The sequence below is a fragment of the Cebidichthys violaceus genome, unplaced genomic scaffold (assembly GCF_023349555.1).
Source record: "Cebidichthys violaceus isolate CVI_PGR_0920_01 unplaced genomic scaffold, fCebVio1.0.p SCAF_135, whole genome shotgun sequence".
Lineage (NCBI taxonomy): Eukaryota > Metazoa > Chordata > Actinopteri > Perciformes > Stichaeidae > Cebidichthys > Cebidichthys violaceus.
In genome coordinates this window covers 286,961-306,143 of record NW_027176302.1, presented here as the reverse complement: position 1 = coordinate 306,143, position 19,183 = coordinate 286,961, and the positions used below count along the sequence as shown (strand labels likewise).

Genomic DNA, 19,183 nt, shown 5'->3' with positions numbered 1-19,183 from the left:
AGAAGATTCACTCAGACATGGTTGCACACACAGCCTCTTTCTGCCAAATACCATGATGAACAACGTTTCTTATTCACGGTGAATTAGCAGAGATCGCAAGTTGGCTTCATGTCTGGATTTACAGCCCTCATGTTGTTAAGTCTTTAAAAGCACCATCTTAAATGAAACCACTGAAATAAAACTTGCCATTTCCCCTCCGACTATAAGTCGTTTACCATTCCTCCAAAGTGAAAGTAATTTTAGTATTATTATAAACATCTGTCCCAGATGTCCTCTGAGATCTGTGTGATGTTGAATAGTAATATTGCGAATGCAGACAGGGCGCATAGGGTTTTCTTGTGCTTCAGTCTCTTCCTGCTGTTACATTTCCTCCCCTGCTTTTCTCTCCCCTCCACTGGGCATCTCATTAAGACGGCTTAGAGATTTGTGTCTCTTCCTCCTCATATCTAATCTCTGATCTGGAAAGTCAGAGTCTACATACGTACAGCATATGTATCCCAATCTGGGTTTATCTCCGTGGATTTATGGATAGCACATGGGGATTTTAGATACCGGTTTAACTGCTCATGAAACGCTGTAGAAGAATCAGCCCTCCAGCCAAATTCTATTTTGTTTTCCACTTTATAGGAAGGCTTGCTCATTAATTTACATCCCACTATTTGTTTCCAAAAGGTAATTTTTTTAGAGGCATATCAGTTAATCATCGCTGTCTTTGTTTGCCCTTTCTCTGACCAGATCCTGGAGGCGCTGGCGCGTAATGATGACACGCTGGTGCAGATGTGCGGCAGGTTGAGTTCCAGCTGTGACGTGATCCCAGAGGAGCTGCAGGTACGCTTCAGTGCCATGTGTGGTGAGAGGGTGGAGCACATCAACCGGCGTATCACCAACTACAGAAAGGTAACGAAAAGAGGCTTTTCATCACACTCTCTGCTCCGGATGATATTTGTCTCCACCATGAACTACATATGTATATTTTTAAGCAGCGTGGAAACATGAAAATTCACTCTGTCTAGACTGACAGTAAGTTTCTCACTGAACTGAGACTGAAGAAGAAATATTTAGCCAAGATGTCTGTCGTTTCTGTCAACTTTGGGAATATATGTGCAATATGTAGGATTATCTGGTGCTTTGTTTGCAGTTATGTAACAGCTGGTTGTTGACGGAGCCAAACTATTTTCACCACTTTTCATTCACATCTGTGAGCATGTGTCTATAGGCCAAACATCCCAATGTGTGCAAAAGTGCGTGAGAGGGAAAAAGGAAAAAGATCTGACTCAACATTAGAGCGGGCCTTGGATTAATTACCAGTCACTTATAAATAGCCATGCACAGGCACAGTCAGGACTTTTGTTGTGTAAGATCGCCTCCTGCACTGGAGCATTCCTTCTCAGACCCCTAGAGAGAAAAAGAAGTGGGGGTTGAAAGGAGGAGGAAGAAATGAGGGAAGACTCAGAGACAGAGAGATGTTAACCTGAGGCCTGGAAATAAGAGTCCACAAACCTCTAGAGACAAGAGATGTGGTGAGACCCTTCAGCCTCAAGAGAAGGTCAGCTCGTGGTCCATCTGGAGCATATCATCTCCCTCGAGAAGCTTCTTACTCTAGCTTTCTGAGAGAACAGGGAAGACATGTTTGGTTTAAGTTCCTCAGCTGACATACACATTATGTTATGCTTATGTTGCTTGACAGCCCAAGTTGCTAAAAAGCGATCCGGTGGCTCATACCATCTGCTGTGTTACGTCCAAGACAGGATGCAGGCCCTGTGATGGAGGGTTCAAGGAAAGTGCAACCAAATGTTGCAAAGAAAAAATGTGCTTGTCATATTCTGTCTCAGCTCTTTTGAGTCTGCCAAGATCCCTTGAGTTGTGCATGGAGATGCTATCTCGTGGAACATTCTGGATGTTCCCTTGCACAGCGGGGTTGTGTGGATTTAAATGTCTTATAGAAGTTCTATAGCATTAAGCCACCCGGGAAGATATTTCCCATTGAACAATGTAGACAGGATTCATGTGCTGCTTGTCCGAACAGAGGATTTACTTTATTTGAAACATTTTCACTGGAAAGTGTGATGAAAACAATCAGTTCCTCCTCAACAAATTGAAAAAAATGAACTAACCCAAAATAAAATAATAAAATCATTTCATCATCTAATCTTATAACATGAGGATATGAGTTTAATTAAATTGACTCATGATAAATGGTCATGTTGGAGTCTGGAGTTCTTCACTTATGTGAGCAATGACGATGTTATGCGTCTGTCTTGAATCTTTGCTTTGGGTTAAATATTTCAGCCGCCACTGAAAAGATGAGGAATGTAGGAAATATTATGTGAGTTTGTGCTTTTCTCATAGCGCCAGCTGTCATGTGTATGAAACAAAACAGTACATTTAGTTGACAGATATTCTCTGGCGTGTTTCACATAGAGCCTTTTACTCTTGTGCTGGTGAGGTACACATCAGCTACATAATGCTAAGATTCAGACTTGTGAAGCCTGTATCTTCTAAAATTGTCATTTCAATTATTATTCCCCACTATTGATCACCATTGATTATAAACCTACCAGCCAATATCATAGGAGGGCATTCTCTGAAGTTGATGCTATTATAGTGCAAGATCTCTACCCATATTTCTATCAAATTGTCTTTTCACTTTACCCACCACATTAAAGAAAGCACATGTTATCTCTAAACCATCCGTCTGTCTCTTTCTCTACCGTATGACAGTTCTCCCGCGTACTGAAGAACAGAGCGTGGCCCACCTTTAAGCAGGCTAAAGCCAAGGTGTCCCCCCTCCACAGCAGCGACTTCTGCCCTACAAACTGTCATATCAACGTGATGGAGGTGTCTTACCCGAAGACCACCACCTCTCTGGGTAGTGCCTTCGGTGTGCAGCTGGACAACAGGAAGAACACGCTGGAGAAGGGAGGACGCAGCAGTGCAGAGCAGGGTGAGAGAGGATAGGGTGCATGAAGAACACCTGCACAGTAGAATAATGCTGAATAATACATCTGCATCTGGAATTTACACTTTTTTTTTTGTTACCGGTGCTCTTTCTTTTCTGACACGTTTGTGTCGCCTCAGGTAAGCTAAACCCCATGGTTAATGTCCAGCATACTATCACCACGATGGCCGCACCATCAGGTCATAGCCTGGGCAGGACGGAGGGTCACGGCCTTCGCTTCCTGCTCAGAGAGGAAGACCTGCTCACCCTGGACTCCTACCAGAAGCTCCTCTACAAACTCACCATGGTGGTCAAGGAGATGGAGACGCACGGGGCCCATATTCACGAGTGAGTGGCTTTATGTGCATACTTAATGTATATGCAACACCTGTACCTGTGTCACGTTATTACGCGCAAACAAACACAACACATGTTTACTTTCTCATAGGCTCAATCCAATGCAAATCCTCCCCATGTGAGTCACAGTGTTACATTTCCTTAAGTTTAAGTTTGAGATTGATCTATTCAAACAGTTTTCTCAACAATTGCAAAACAAATGATGAAATTGATATTTTTTGAAACCCTTCAAATCACTTTTTATGCGACCGTGACAGCCATGGCCCGAGGCAAGGACATTTCACACAAATGTATAATAGGGTAAAACGATGAAGTGATGATATTTTGGACAGATATGGATCTAGACTGACTGGTTGGAGGAGGCACACAACCACGAGGAGGTAATTCTTGTTGTTTATGACGGCAAAACACACCCTCCCGCCGATTCTGTTCCACTTGATTTGAAATCCCCTTTGAAACCAGATTCCCTCATATAACACGCTGTAACTTTAGCAGCCTGCGTGGTCAGTGCACTGCATCTGGCACTTGGCAGGCAAACACTTTGGTCATTACTCTAGCACCTGTGTGTGTGTGTGTGTGTGTGTGTGTGTGTGTGTGTGTGTGTGTGTGTGTGTGTGTGTGTGTGTGGGTGGGTGTGTGTGGGTGTGAGAGAGAAAGAAACAAGTTATTTTAGTGGTTTTCTCAACCATGCCTCTGCACAATTTGTGCACAAAGGTATGCCCATGCTTCATTTATGCTCTGGATTTTAAACCCGATATGGTATGTGTGTGTGTGTGTGTGTGTGTGTGTGTGTGTGTGTGTGTGTGTGTGTTAGATCAGTATTTCCTGGCTGGACTCTGTCTTCAACACGGTCGCCGGGTTAATTGTTTGGAGGCACACGAGGCCATGGAAAGGAAATGTGAAACACTGCTCCAGTTCTACTTCCCCCCACCCCCAAACAGGAAATACAATCTCTATGATGTAAAGTGTGTGTCTTTAGGCCAGGTGCCCTCTGGAAATGCCATTCACCAATAATGGGCACAGATATGCACATGCACAGTACACAGAAAAACACACACACACACACACACACACACACACACACACACACTTACTTATGCGTGCAAAGCTACGGTGGACTGCTGACGTATGTGTTTACGAATCTTCAGATGATCATTCGGAGGATAAAAAGTCGCTAGATGGAGCGTAGCTGTCCCCTTATGTAGCCGTGGTAATAATGAGTGGAGTTCACAGCAGCGCTCTAATGACTTGAGTCTGGACAAATTTTGTCGCGCTCCCGTCGGTGCCAATTAGTAGAATCGTATCCACGCGCTTTCAAATGTACCGAGACACAGCTAGTGAGGGGATAATGACCTTCACCATCCGCTATCTGTTTGAACATAGACGTACACACACACATGCACACTTCAGGAGCTTGTTAAGCGTGAGCTGTGGGGGTGGGCCCGAGTGTTTCACAGGAGTGGAACTAATATGGGTTGTATAGCTAGTAGCTGCAGTCTGGAGGCATTGCTCTGACCTCCGTGGGTGTGTTCGACACCCCTGAGTGATTCATTATGTTAGTTTGCATATTAACCTGTCGGGTAACTACTACTACTACATGCCCTACGATTCCTCTCCTCGCTCTCCTTTATTTCTGTGCCTCTTTGTCCTGTCTCATTTCCTCCATGACTTGCTTTCTACACATCCACCTGCACACTTAAACACAGACACTCCTCACTCTGTGTCTCTTTCTCTTTCTGTACTGGGTGTGGCCAACTTTGACAGCACAACTTCCTAATGATGTAATAATGAACTGAAGTGGCCATATTTATGAGGGCTCTTTTGGCCGCGATGTCAAACCCCACCCCCTCCGTTCTCACCCCAAAGTCATGAGAAGAAGTCTACGGTACGCTCATCAGAGATTAGAAATATCCTTGTTACATAATTTCTTGGCTGATTCTGGAGGAATCCATTTTGAGGCAGCGACCTGTGAACCTTTGTCTCGGGGGCCACAGATTAAGGGTCACAGCTGTGTGAGGACGTGCCTCGCACAAGGGCTTGCTGTATATCAGGACCTCCTCCCTTCCTGGATTTCCTCCTCCATTTTAACATATTTTCCTTACTGCACATCATTAACAGCGTCCTGACTGCCAGCAGTTTACGGAGCTATAGGGTCCTCTGACCTATTTACCTCAGTATGGATCAAAGCATGCAAATATCAAGAAACTGCCTGATGTGGAGCTTTGGAATGCAGATGCACTTATAGATGCTGCAGTGAATGAAGGCAATTGATGTCTAATGGTTTAATGTGTCGAAGTGGGTTAAAGAGCTTCCTGTGGGAGATTGAGAGATCTTTCTGATTGCTTGCAATAAGCAGTGGCGTACTTTGGCCTTCTCTTTCGCTCTCTGTTTTTTTTCCCCTCTTTCTCTCTGTGTTGAAGTCCCTTCTCTGATCCAGTCATTGTTATTCTCCCTTGCTCCCTTCGATAGTTTGTGCCCCAAAGGCCCCAAACTGCGCTCACTTCTTTATTAACCGATAGCCAATCACAGAGCCTGGAGAGCTTCTCCATGGCGACGGAATGCCACTCTGCTTTGGAGGGGCATTGTGGTGGCTCCTGGAGAGGACCATAATGAGGGCATCTCTGTGGCCCAGTCAGCCCAGTGAATGGGTAGAAAGGGGGTCAATGGAGAGAGAGAGGAACGAGGGGAAAGGAGAGGTGTTTAAAATCATAAAGAGGCATAAAAAAAATCTCAGATGCATTTGGGAAGAACGAGGAAGACAGGCTGTTTATTTCATGTAGCACTGAGCTTCGAGGAGCCCCTCTCCTCTGCCTCCACTCTGAAACGTCCTTAAGGCCGATGTTATGACACAATGGAAAATGTAAGCGGACACAAATTAAAATGAGGCTGAAATGTAAACAGACATCGCGTGTCACAGTGGACGGAGATTAAAAACAAACAAAAAAAGTCCAAGCCAAGCACTTATTGGAATATGGCTTTAAATGCCAACATGTGTTGGTGCAACTGTGAAAATATCCTGGCCGGCGTCTTCCTGCTCTTCTGATAGCCGTCTGATAGAATACAGACCAGCTGTAGCAGTGAGAGTTGCAGCGTGTTGACACAGCTGTACCCTGCTGCATGTTTGAACCTATTAATACGACGCAAATCCATGACCATCTGAAGCTGTTGTGCGGAAGCCGAGCGCAAACAGGTTGGAATTTTGTCTGGCACACGCAGTCAGCTGTTGGAGCCCACGCACATGTACAGTAAGCACATACTGTACATACTGTATTTACATTTCAATATGGTGCAGTGCTGGAAAACATTCAAGAGCCTCCCGCGTAGCATTAGTGTGATCAAGGAAGCTCTTTCTATCCTGCTGTGTCAAATGTCATAGCCGTTTGAAGTAATCCCTCCTCTCTGTCTATCCACTGTTTTCCTCTTCCCCCTTTTTTTTCCCTCTCCATCTCCAGCCTCTTATCCTCCATCACCCATCCTCCGGCGTCAGAGGCGAGGACCCCAGAGAGCTACATATCGGCGGAGAGTGAGGGCGAGAAAGGGGAGCGGAACGGGAAGAAAGTGTGTTTTAATGTAGCAGGGGACGAGCAGGAGGACTCCGGACACGACACCATCAGCAACAGAGACTCATACAGGTAAAAGCAAAGTGAAATGTGGTTACACAAGCCGCATATGTATAATACTATATAATGCCATATCGTAGAAAATATTTTCCCCTTAACGTTTATCATCCTGTTTCTTTCTCAGTGACTGTAATAGCAACAGGAACTCCATTGCCTCCTTCACCAGTATCTGCAGCAGCCACTGTAGCTCCTACGTCCACAGCGATGAGATGGACTCAGGTACACAGATGCAACACAGCGGACATGAGCGTTACTCTTCACCACACATCACATAAAACTTGTAATTAATTCACCATCTACAGTATATGTCCATACTCAATGAGAATCAAAGTTCCCATCTGAATGTCATGACCCATAACCCCAATCAACCACAATGTTGCAAATTAGTCCCAAATTAGGCCATGATTACAATCTAACTGCATGATTACACCTTCTAGAAGACGTGAACAAAAAAGCTTCAAGTTGAATCTAATTGACTCTGACATGCGTTTGGCCTCATATCTCAGCTGGAAATGTCATTAACATCTCACACAGCTGTGTATCCTGTCAAGTGTCCTTCCCCTCTGTGTCTTAGGATGTCTTTGTCACACAGCCTCACACACACACACACACACACACACACACACACACACACACACACACACACACACACACACACACACTGCAGCTATATGAGATGTCAGATATTCCCCCTTGTTCTTCATCATTTGACATTTGAAAGAAACACAATGAACAGACACACACACACACACACTGGATTTGCCGTCATACATGTGTTGATGCATTGAGACAGAAAACGTGTTTAAAACGGCACTTTAGTGGACTAATGCTGACAAGTTGTAACCACCCCTCTGCAGGAGATGAGATGCCCTCCAGTGTGTGGCTGTCCCACGATAAGCAGAAGAAGCTGCACAGCTTTCTGGAACATCTGTTTAGCCAGGTGGGTCCGATGTTTATCTGTGCAGATGTGATTGATGTGACTTATTAGTGGAAAGCCTAAGAAACGAACTTTCTCACTACCTGCAGTTATTGTCCTTGAACCTTAAATCCAGTTTCTTTCTTGCAGATAAACATTATTTTAAATCTTAATATATTTTCCATTATCATATCATATTTCCATATTCATATTTCAAAACTTAATGTTTTTAAAGGGCATATTCTTTTTTTAGACTTTTGTGTATGAAGAACAGGATTTGTGTGGGGGGATTTTTTTGACTCGTGATCAGGAAGTGAAAATCGTGACAGCCTAACCTTTCTGAGACCTTTGGAGCCGAGGTTGACCATATCTGATTATGCATGCACCTTCCACAAGAAGTTTTATGAGGACGTCTCCATCGGCAGTGGAGAAGCAGAAAAAACTATTCTTTGCTGTGTCTGCACTTTTGTGCTGCTTCCTGTCATTTGTTTTATTGTAGAGCAGTTTCCCCGTCTTTGTTTACACACTGCATAGCAAATTGTATTCGTTCTCTGCGGGATTGTGTGTGTGTGTGTGTGTGTGTGTGTGTGTGTGTGTGTTACAGAGAGAGCGAGAGACGCAGGTGTTGGTTATGTTTGGGCAGCAGTTTGTGCTTCCTTGCACATACTTTTGATATTCGCTTCAGGGGAAAGTGTATCATGTAAGTGCACCAGCTTGACACTTGTGCTCTTTTCAGGTGGACTCCATCACCAGCATGCTGAGAGGAGCAGTGGTGGCTCGGGCGTTCGAGCAGACAAAGTGCTTCACACCTGGAAGAGGATTACAAGGTAAAGCACCGGGACTGCGATGTGCTCCTGGCTCTGAAACACTCATCTCTCAGCATCTTTTACCGCATCTCATTTCACAGTAGTCAAACCATTTGAGCAAGAAATGTAAAAAGTGGGTCTTTCCGTCTTAATTTCCTCGCAAAATGTCTCAATTTCTGCTAGAGCAGTATATGCGTTTCCAGTGAGGAATGTTTTTTTATTATGGTGTAGCTGTGCTTCCTGGACCTTGCTGGGCCACACAGTGGGCCTGAGACAAGAAAGATAATATTGGAGAAACTCCCAACCAGCACCGATACTGAGAGAAAACAGGACACACGCTGAAAATGTCGCGGCCGCCTGCGCATTGGGGTTGCAACTTCCTGTTGTGTAACGTGTGTGTGTACACAGATGGGATTGTAGAGACTTGGGGAAAGTATTGTAGGTGGAGTCCAGCTCCTAAATAACTGATTCCCATCTATTTTTTCCTCTCTTCCTTCCTCCCTCCTGTCTTTTAACTTCTTTTCCCCTCCGGCTATCCCAGTCCCCTTCACTCTGAAGCACTTTATAGTGTTGAAACAGCACCACTTAGTTGAGTACTCATCTCCACTTCATAGTTATTGTAGTGCTACTTAACAGTCAAAGGGAAATGTGACCTTCTAACACCTCTTGTTCTTTTGTGTTATCTGATCATTTTGTTTTTACTGTGTTATTTGCCACCTAACCTCATCTTGGCCTCTGTGGTTTTAACCACTGCTGTCTTTTGTTACGTTTAATCTTTCACAGGAAAATAGAGGAAATGTTACTGGAAGGGGCTAAATTTGTCCTTATCATTTCCCACTAAAAATAAAAACTAGCTTACGGTGCCCTTTCATGATCTGTGGAACGCTGCTTACGTGATGCAGCCCTTTTTGAAGATTAGATTGAAAGAACACTACGCTCAAAAGCAACAATTGTTTTCTTTCTTCTTTGTGTGAGTAGTGAAGGCAGGGTTCCCAGATTTTTCCAAAGATTTTTTGACTTTATGTTTTGTATCTGGGTGGTCTGTGTAAGGCTTTAATAATCTCTGATATGAAAAAAAGTTTGCTTATTTTATGTCCTTGAATGTGACTTTAATGGAGTGTGATGAGCACTAAAAGCAGGAGAGCAGATTACACATTTCTTCTGTATGTTGTGAAGCTTCCAAACACCCTGACCCAATTGGCACACACACACTCCCTTCTCATCTCAGGCTGTCTTCAAGTGAGCGCAGATATGCTTGAACTGAAAATAGGTTTGCGTGTGTGTGCGTGTGTGTGTGTGTGTGTGTGTGTGTGTGTGTGTGTGTGTGTGTGTGTGTGTGTGTGTGTGTGTGTGTGTGTTTGTGTGTGTGTGCGTGTGTGTGCATGTGTGTGCATAAATGCCCTCAGGAGGGACGTGAAGGCCTTGATCAGAGTTGATCCATCTCCACTCCAGTAATGTGTGTGGTTGATAACAGAGCAAATAGGATTATCTAACAAGTGGGGCATTCCTGTATATCGGATCTCTCACTCTCTCCGTCGCCCTCAGACACACACACACACACACACACACACACACACACACACACACACGCTATTAAACAGCCACCATTCTATCACAGATCTCTTCTTTCGTCTCCAAAGTAAACTTTATTACAAGCCTTTCTGTCCGATTTAAAGAGGGGTTACATCAAATTGACAAATTGACTTTTACACTGCAAAGACAAGGAAGATTAGATTGTAGGTGGTCTAAAACTGATGGTTCTCTGGGATAAAATACGACTACATTTGAAATGGTTCTGGGTCTCTGGAGAGAAAAAGTGAGTGAGATCAATGTGAATATAAACAAAGGATGGGAAGTGAAAGATGGTGGGGGGAGCGAAGAGATAAGACAGAGGGAAGCATTGCATTTTGAAAATGAAGATCATTAAGGAAGATGCATCAGAGAAGGAATGAAATAATTGTTTCTCTCTTTCCTCACTAGTTATTAATGCAAGATATGTACAAAGGCAGTTTGTCATTCACTGTCTCCCTATGCAAATGTTGTCTTACAGTTGACACACATTAACATATACCTCTATTAGGCCTTTGCTAATTCTCTGTGTGTGTGTTTCTGTGTGTGTTTCTGTCAGAGTTTCAGCAGGAGATGGAGCCTAAGGTGAACTGCACCAAAAAGCTGCGTCTTCATGTCAAGCAGGATCCCTGGAACCTTCCCAGCAGCGTTCAGACCCTCACACAGACCATCGCTAAATATGTGGAGGGTGAGTGTTTTACCTGAACACTTCCAGCCGGAATCTATCTATCTAGCTTATTCGAGCATGTGATATGGCGGTCTGCTTATCAAAAGCCTTCTAAACAACCGGGCATGGCCAGTATGAGAGTTTTTTTTCTTTCTTGTCCCACACCCCCTTTAATTCACTAGATGATAATTAAACCCATTTAGGAAAAGTCATGAACCAAGAGAGGGGTTTTATTTTAACAGAGTTACCTGATGCCAGAGGGGGGACATGACCCCTTGGCTGTTCTAGTGTTAACACATATTACTGTTTAGGGCCTGAGGCTTGTGTGCAGACACAGCCACATATAGTATTTATCATGGAAAAGAATGACAGGCTTGGGAGGTAGTGTGAAATTGACCAATTCTCCAGTGCGCCTCATCATATTTATTGGTTGCAATAATAGCCTGTTGCAGTTGTGTGGGTACAGGCAGTCCCAGACCGCTAACTGCTCTCTTTAAACCTAAATCCATCATGGGATACATAAATTGGGGCCACATAGCTGGAGCTGAAAACTAGCAAGTTAAACAATCAAAGAGCTGCACTCTGTGAGATTCCCTTGATTTTATTGTATTTCTTTTATAGAGACACGTAGGAAGTTCAGCCTCATTTGGTTTGTGGTTTTGTGTTTGTTGGCACACGGATTGAACACACAGACACACACAGACACATGTACATACAGCAAACACAGTGAGCTACAAACAGCCCAGACCCAAGGCCACATGACACTCCTGGGAAAGGTGAGCAGGCGGTCACAAACCAGAGAGTATATATAAGTTAATATTAATGTGCTTGGCCTGTGTACACCACTTTTTTTTTTTCTACCTCTCCCTATGATGGGTTTTTTTTATGCAGTGCAGCGTCCTGCCAAGCTTCCCGCGGCTCTGATATGACTATAAACAAATGTGGATTTATGTTATTATCTTTGCCTGTAGCTGTTTTTTTTTCTTCTTATATGTGAAGGTTAACAGCTGCGGAGCTGGACTGGGGTAGAAGACTTATACAGCAATGGCCTAGTCGTGACTTCAAGGGGTTGAGTTTAGGTTGTAGGTTATACTATTGCAGTCAAGGAGAAGCTGATATAAGACAGCTCAGTGCTCCACTGGATTGCTTTCATTTGTTTTGTTTTTTTCAGAGGTGAAGACACGGCTGCTCTTGGTCTTACTACAGTATACAGGTTTGTCTCACTCTGCTCTTTCACTACAGAAATACAGAAAACTGTACCGACCGAAACTATATTTTTGCGCAAAAAATAAGGAGCTCAATTCAAATAACAGTGAACAAAGAAACAACACAATGAAAGAAATGAAAAGAACGAGCAAAGAATGGAAAACAGAAACACACAGTCGAACATAGAAGGTTTTTTAAACGAGGACAGCAAGAACTTAAGAATTTAGTTGCAAATGATGCAGTTTTTCTAACTGATAAATGGGTAACCCATGACATACAGTGAATCCACCCTCATTTAGTGTGAACTTATGAATTGCCACTATTCTGCTGAACCTGTTACTTTATGTTTTATATTCATTCTGCTCTTTGTTTTTTAATCTTTCTTTTTTAAATAACAAAACAAAAAAAACAATACAAAGTAAGTAAAAAGAAAGAGCACCAACAAAACAATTACAATATTACGGTTGAAAATCCATATTAATAATTTTACTGGCAAAAGGCTAACAGGAGGACAACTCTATAATAGAAACTATGCTAATTAAATTAAATGTTATGTTCTTTTACATACCTCTAGGAAATATGAATTTATAAGACAAAGTAGAAAAGGCTGGATTTCTTGTTTCTGAGGTTATGGCGGGATGAATTAATGGTGTCAAAAAGTAAGCAGTCATGCCTTATGACACATTATTAATTTCCGAGGCGTTCATGAACTCATTTTTAAGTCAGTGGATTGCTGAACTTTTTCAGGGGGCTTATTTCTCAGGAAATTATGGCAGCAATTATTTCCCCTCGGGCACACCTGTCTTTTGCTCTCATTTTTTACCTGATACAATATTTAATACCCGGCAGATCATTTTTTTTAAAAGCAGCGATGACTTTTTGTTACCTTACTAAAAGCTTGCCACAGCAGAGAGCCTCACCCTTTTTACTGTACCACTTTACACCTCCGTTTCTAATCCTCACTCACTCAGTATTATACTTGTTTCATTTCTTTTCTGACTATTCCTCTGACTTTCTTGAACTCTTTTTGATTTGTGTTACGGCTAACCTCTCAGCCTCACGTCCTCTTTGTTGCCCCTTTAGACTCTGAGATCCAGTTGCGTCGAGATATGGTGTTCTGTCAGTCTCTAGTTGCAGCTGTGTGTGCCTTCTCAGAGCACGTACTGGCTGTCCTCAATCAGGTAAATTACACATACTGTATGTCTTGTTCAGAATTGGAAATTGAAAAAATGAGCTTACTTATAGATACGAACTATTGAGTTGGTAAGCAATACAGTAAGCGGCACCATCCTATATAAAAGCGAAACATTTTGGTTTTATTCTCTGTCTTAGCTCGCTACCTACCATTTTTGTGTCCTCTCTCAGTTCAACAATGTAGGCAGGGAGTCGGACCAGGACAGCTCGGATCCCCAGGACCTTCAGGAGGCACAGGAAGCCAGCCGCCGTTGGCTGGAGCAGATCGCCAGCGCTGGGCTTCTCTTCCATTTCCAGTCCCTCCTCTCCCCCAATCTGGTGAGCTCCAGACCAGCCTCAGCAGTTAATCTGCTTTAACAGACACTCTGGACACAGGAGTTGCTGTCTGTATACATTCAACCCATATGGGTTTGTTGTAAACTGACCAACGCTGTAGTTGTGCACAGGCAACAAAAAAAAAAATGGCCACTTTCATATGTCTATGCATATATTTGCATTGTACAAAGATATTTGGGCTTTTTATTACATATTTTCCTTGTGCACCTAGCCCTCACATTCTGATATAAAACAATCATGAATCGAACAATATAAATCACTGGGTACAAAAGCATAAATTATGCAATGTTCAATGTTTTTTTGTTCTGCTCTCTGAATAGGTTTGAGGGTGTGGTATATCTAAGCATTTAAGATGGGATCTACCAAGATCACTGAAATGTGCTGAGCTTAATGCTCTGTCTGCCCGCAGTGACTGTGTAGGGATGTGGTCTGAATCGTTGAGGTGTGCCGCTGATTTTGCAGAGCCAGATCCCACTGCCGACTTCCCTCATGTGTTACTCAAATAACAGACAGTTTCACCATCATCTGGATCTGGGAATATTGTCGAAAATACCCCCAAAAAGCCAACAACCAAAATCAAGAAAGAAATTTTAATTTTAAATGTTAAAAATTCAACCTACAGTAATCAAAACTGTACCTCGGCACATGGATTTAAACTTCTAAAATGAAATTATTAAATGCAAAACAGAATCTCTCAATTTGGGAAAGGTTTTTCCACCCAATTGCTCATCTGTATTGTAAAACAGCCTTGAAATCGTCTTAATGTTGAATACTATATATTCATGAGAGTAATTAATCTTGAAACTTGAAACATTCCCAGGCTCAAATAGTCTTCGGCTTTTGGTGTCAGACTACTCATTTTTTGCTGCATGAATTTAAGTCAGTGCAGTGAAAAGACTTTCTAGAGAGGAGTTCATTATGAGCAGCCACTGTCGATTGCTAAAATTGAGCTAAGCACACACTGTGACCTCACCGAGGTCCATATTAACTTTTATATAATTTCAAAGTCGTCTTCAACTATGTTAGAGAAGCTGAAACTCAAATTTGAGCAGCCAAAGGGCTGTAATATATTCTTTAAAAGCTGTTATTTTGTTTCTTTTCTGCACTTTGCATCATCGACCACATAGAAAAACATTTTTTTTTTCATTGGCATGAGGTATTTAGATTTGGTTTCTATTTTTATCACCTTCTCTGGGAATTAGAAACACAGGAAGTGCTTTAAAAGTGTATTTTGGATGAGCGTTTATTTAGGTTAGATGGGTGTTCGGCTTACGTCAAGTCCTCCTGCGCTGGTGTCGCTCTCTGTCTGCCTCTTTTCCTTTATTTCTCAAGACATTTCCCTTTCAAGTGTCCCTGTGGAACAAAACAGGGTCTCAGTACCTGCAGGTGATTCCAGTGAAATCTCAACACCCTCCTTTTCAGGGCACCACATGAAAGGCGGCATGAGACGAACCGGGGCATGCTGTGGCTGTGTGTGTCTCTATGTTCAGGGTTTTTTGTATACTGAATGTGTGTGTGTGTGTGTGTGTGTGTGTGTGTGTGTGTGTGTGTGTGTGTGTGTTAGGGACGGGAGGTGTATTTAAGATAAACTTGCCCACACACGGCAGGCGTCACTTGGCAGGGCAACGGGTAACCCTCCGTCACATGTCGGGCCATCTCAAATGTGTCTTTAGAAAAAGGACCTAATCCTCTTTCACCGCTGCTCTGTTCATCCCTCTGCATGTGGTGGATGAAGAGAAAGAAGGAAGATGACAGAGGAGTGCTGTGTCACGATCCGAAATATTCGAGCCGCTATCGCTGTGGCCACGAGCAGATGTGCTTGTTTGTGTGCGATGATGCTGAGTGCATGTTGGAAGAGGAAAACATGCACACACATTCAGAGACATAGGCAAACAAGCAAACAGACAGAACGTATAAAGACGTCGGCATACACACGCTGTCATGTTTGCAGATGGGTATGTGAGCATCCTCTCACACAGTTAGAGACACGGCGTAGTTTCTTGTACATTGATGACATCACTGGAGGAAATTAATTAGACATCACACATCTCCAAAAAAAGCTTTATTATACTTTTTATGCAGTTGTACTCCACCTGTTAACAGACTTTGATGTGTAAAATTGGCGTTGGAGTTCCCCTTTATTTTTTCATCAGTGTAGCTACTTTTATAAGAATATGATCTGAATACTTTCTCCACAACAACACTCTTACTAGTGTGTTATCTTTCTCTCTTCAGACTGATGAACAGGCCATGTTGGAGGACACTCAGGTGGCTTTAATTGACCTGGAGAAGGTCACATTCTACTTCCAGCAATTTGAAGGGGAGCCACTGGTGGCCAGTACGTACACTGAAACTTTTAGCTTACATTTGACTTGCATTTGTTTCATTGTGTCTTTAAAGTCTCATCATTGCTACTAATACATTTAATGTAAAATGAGATTGAGTTTTAAAAGTGTCTCCTCTCTGCTGCTCTCCTCTCCTCTCCTCTCCCCTCCTCTCCTCTCCTCTCCTCTCCTCTCCTCTCCTGGCAGACACGCCCATGTCATACCATGTGGAGGGCACCCGTCAGGCCTTGAAACTTTGCTTCCACCTTGAGAGTTTCTACTTCTCCCAGCTGCCTAACAGGCTGAAAAACGGAGGAGGCATCAAAATCTACCCTGTGCTCTTCACACAAGGTATAGTGAGTCTGGTTTGGGAACTTTAAGTCAGCAAGTAGTGCAGGGATGAAAGCCGCTTTGCAGAGTCTTCAAAAACCCTGGCAGCTAGATGCACAGTATATGCAGCGGTTTTATCACTTTATCTTTCACTCTTTTGTTTCACCCTTCTAGCGCTGGAGAGTATGGAGGGTTACTACTACCGAGACAATGTGTCGGTGGAGGAATACCAGGCCCAAATCAATGCTGCCTCATTGGAAAAGGTCAAGCAGTACTACAAGAGACTGAGGTATGTTGTACACGACTATACACACAGATATTACTTTGTTACTACATATGTTGTTGTTTTTTTAGATATAATATAAATCAAGACGACCTCCCATTCAGTCGGGCTTTGACTCTCAATGCCCAGCAGGGCCTCAAGGTGATTGGCTGAGAAAAAGAACACGGCGGGAGTGTTTTATGATTGGTTGCGAACACACACAGCAGGGGCAGCAGTGATTGGATGAGAGCGCCCAGCGTGTCACCGGTTCTGATGAAGTGCTTCTGTACAGCTGCTGCACTCGGCTACCTCACACCCCATTGGTTTGCTGCACACTCGAGAGCCTCTGTGATTGGCCAGGCGTGGGTAATTTAATGAGGCGAAAACAGATATGGAGAAACAGACACTTCTGGGAGTTTAAAATAAGGACCTGGCTTTATGTAATCTCCTGCATGTAAGAGTGAATGTCAGGAGCTATTCAGTGTGCTGTCTGAATATCAATGTAATTTCATATTAGATGAAAATACCTTGTTTATTTCAGTGACTGAAAAACTAGCTGTGTTTGAAATGTTGCGAGAGCCTTTGAATGCATGAAACACATAATGAGAAAACCTCAGAGTCTGTGTCATTAAGACAGAAGATGTAGCTTTTGAAAAATGGCTTGGGGGGGGGGGGGGAATCACTGAGTATCAAGATAAACAATAGACTGATACCATCTTGGAGATTATGCCAAGAGTGCGAATCCCTCATTGAATACCTAGGAGGGCGACCGGTCGACACATCAGCTTCTACTAAACATCTGCTGCTGATTGTGGATTGTGTGGGTAATTAAACAGAGCAGAGCTCACAGCAAAACTCCATCTTGTTATTTAGGGACAATCTACTTTGAGTGGCTGACTGATTTACAGCTTGAGCGGTCATGTGTCACATCGGTACCGATCCTCCGCAGCGAAACATTAATTTACTGGGATTGCTTTCCGCTGAGAGTTTTTAATTTGTTCGTAGTGTTTTGCTTGATGAGTGAAAAGAATTTGAAGCGTTCATTTCTGTGAGTGTCAGATTTCCCAAAGCGCAGTTGTGGATACGAAATTGTGCTGGGTCATTTAATCTTTTTCGTGCATCGGGCCTTCTATCTCTCTGTGTAATGATGTTGTCGGCCGGATCCTCTGGGACTCTACGACAGTTCACTGGAGGAGTATTGGCATTCTGTGCCGTCTCTTTCATTTTATTGAGTCATTGTTTGCAGACTGCAGATAGGACTTCATGATCAGTCTCTAAAATGTCACTATTGTAATTCAGATATTACACAGAGGCATTTATTATGTGCTGAAATGTGTTCGGGCGCCTGCAGCATACATGAAATGATCTTAATAAATGTATATGTGGTTTTACTGATATTGAAATTGTGAAATGATTTGCGATATTAGAGATGGTATTTTTTACATCACAGAAAAACACATTGAAATTATCATGGTGTGATATTTGCGAGAATCTGTACCAAACAAAGATGTTTTCTGACGCCTGTAGAATATGACATGTAAGCCTTTGCAGCACCACAATTATTTATTTAAAACAGTATTTTGACATTTGCCTTTAACAAATATGCGATTTGAAAATTGTAGTTGAGTTCGATAAAATCTTGATGAATTGTGCAGCCCTCTGTCGTCAAATGATTCAAATCGTACACGCAGGACTTTACTTATTCAGCCATGTGATTCAGAATAGCCTGCGTTTTTATATGCATGCACGTATGTTGTGCATTTCAGTTTGACCTGCACAGAAAAGAGCCTAATTGAATTGACAGCAGAGGCTCCAGCAGTAACGCGGAGCAGATGTGGGCTGACAGGCAAGTGAGTGAGGCTGGTGATGTGGGGAGCATTAGGGGTGCTGGGTAGGGATGTGGAGAGGCGGTGTGCTGCTAAACCCCAACTGGAGTGAAAGTGGTAGAGACTGTGCTCAAGTACTCAATCTTCTTTTCGGCAAAACCTGTCGTAGGCCAAAACTGCAGATAATTTCAGTCCAAATCTCATTAGAGTGTCTACACTGCTGCACAGTGGGGGAATCAGTTAGTGTTGAGTTGACACATACGGAATGATTCTTCATACAAGTAAAAGGCCCTCTTTTTCCAAGTAAAGCAAACGAATGCATCAATTATGAATCTAGTTGCTTTAATTATGTATTGTTGATGGACTTGTGGATTCACCGAGCTGCAGTGTTATCCACATCACTCTCCAGGTAGTAATACAGGGAACACTAGTAAAACTAAAGCAGGCACCAGAAACATGTTCTTCTCTCCCACCCACTAGTATTACCTTGTATTAATCACAGTAAAGTAAATATTCCCAGCTGGTTTTCAGCAGTCAGTGAATACACTGCCTCTCTCTATGTAATGTTACCAGTAGTTTTCTTTCGCCGGCTGCCATTTGTCTTTCGGCTGACCGCAGACCAGCCTGTGATGTCACTACTCTCTCCATTGCAGCGTTCAAACCTCAGGCACCTCGTTATCCTTGGAGGCCGGCCACGGCAGTGTTGGGTTAAACCCACACTGTGGGCCAAAGCCAGAGGCTGACTGACAGACAGAAACAGCACACGCAATACTGAACTGAATGAACTGCAGCACAAGATTCTTCAAGATTCTTTTGTGTCGTAAAATACGCT

The 19,183-nt window shown here is 43.0% G+C and overlaps 1 protein-coding gene across 1 annotated transcript in view; it reads left to right on the top strand.

Annotated features, from left to right (window-relative positions):
• prex2 (phosphatidylinositol-3,4,5-trisphosphate-dependent Rac exchange factor 2) overlaps nucleotides 1-19,183 on the top strand; it is a 68,978-nt gene that overhangs the window by 30,044 nt on the left and 19,751 nt on the right. The window contains exons 22-35 of the mRNA XM_068708164.1: nucleotides 736-897; nucleotides 2,722-2,944; nucleotides 3,079-3,286; nucleotides 6,748-6,927; nucleotides 7,040-7,134; nucleotides 7,773-7,855; nucleotides 8,568-8,658; nucleotides 10,766-10,894; nucleotides 12,045-12,086; nucleotides 13,163-13,260; nucleotides 13,445-13,591; nucleotides 15,845-15,947; nucleotides 16,141-16,284; nucleotides 16,438-16,552. Of these exons, the coding sequence (XP_068564265.1) occupies nucleotides 736-897; nucleotides 2,722-2,944; nucleotides 3,079-3,286; nucleotides 6,748-6,927; nucleotides 7,040-7,134; nucleotides 7,773-7,855; nucleotides 8,568-8,658; nucleotides 10,766-10,894; nucleotides 12,045-12,086; nucleotides 13,163-13,260; nucleotides 13,445-13,591; nucleotides 15,845-15,947; nucleotides 16,141-16,284; nucleotides 16,438-16,552 (1,820 nt within the window). The remainder of the gene's footprint in view (nucleotides 1-735; nucleotides 898-2,721; nucleotides 2,945-3,078; nucleotides 3,287-6,747; nucleotides 6,928-7,039; nucleotides 7,135-7,772; nucleotides 7,856-8,567; nucleotides 8,659-10,765; nucleotides 10,895-12,044; nucleotides 12,087-13,162; nucleotides 13,261-13,444; nucleotides 13,592-15,844; nucleotides 15,948-16,140; nucleotides 16,285-16,437; nucleotides 16,553-19,183) is intronic.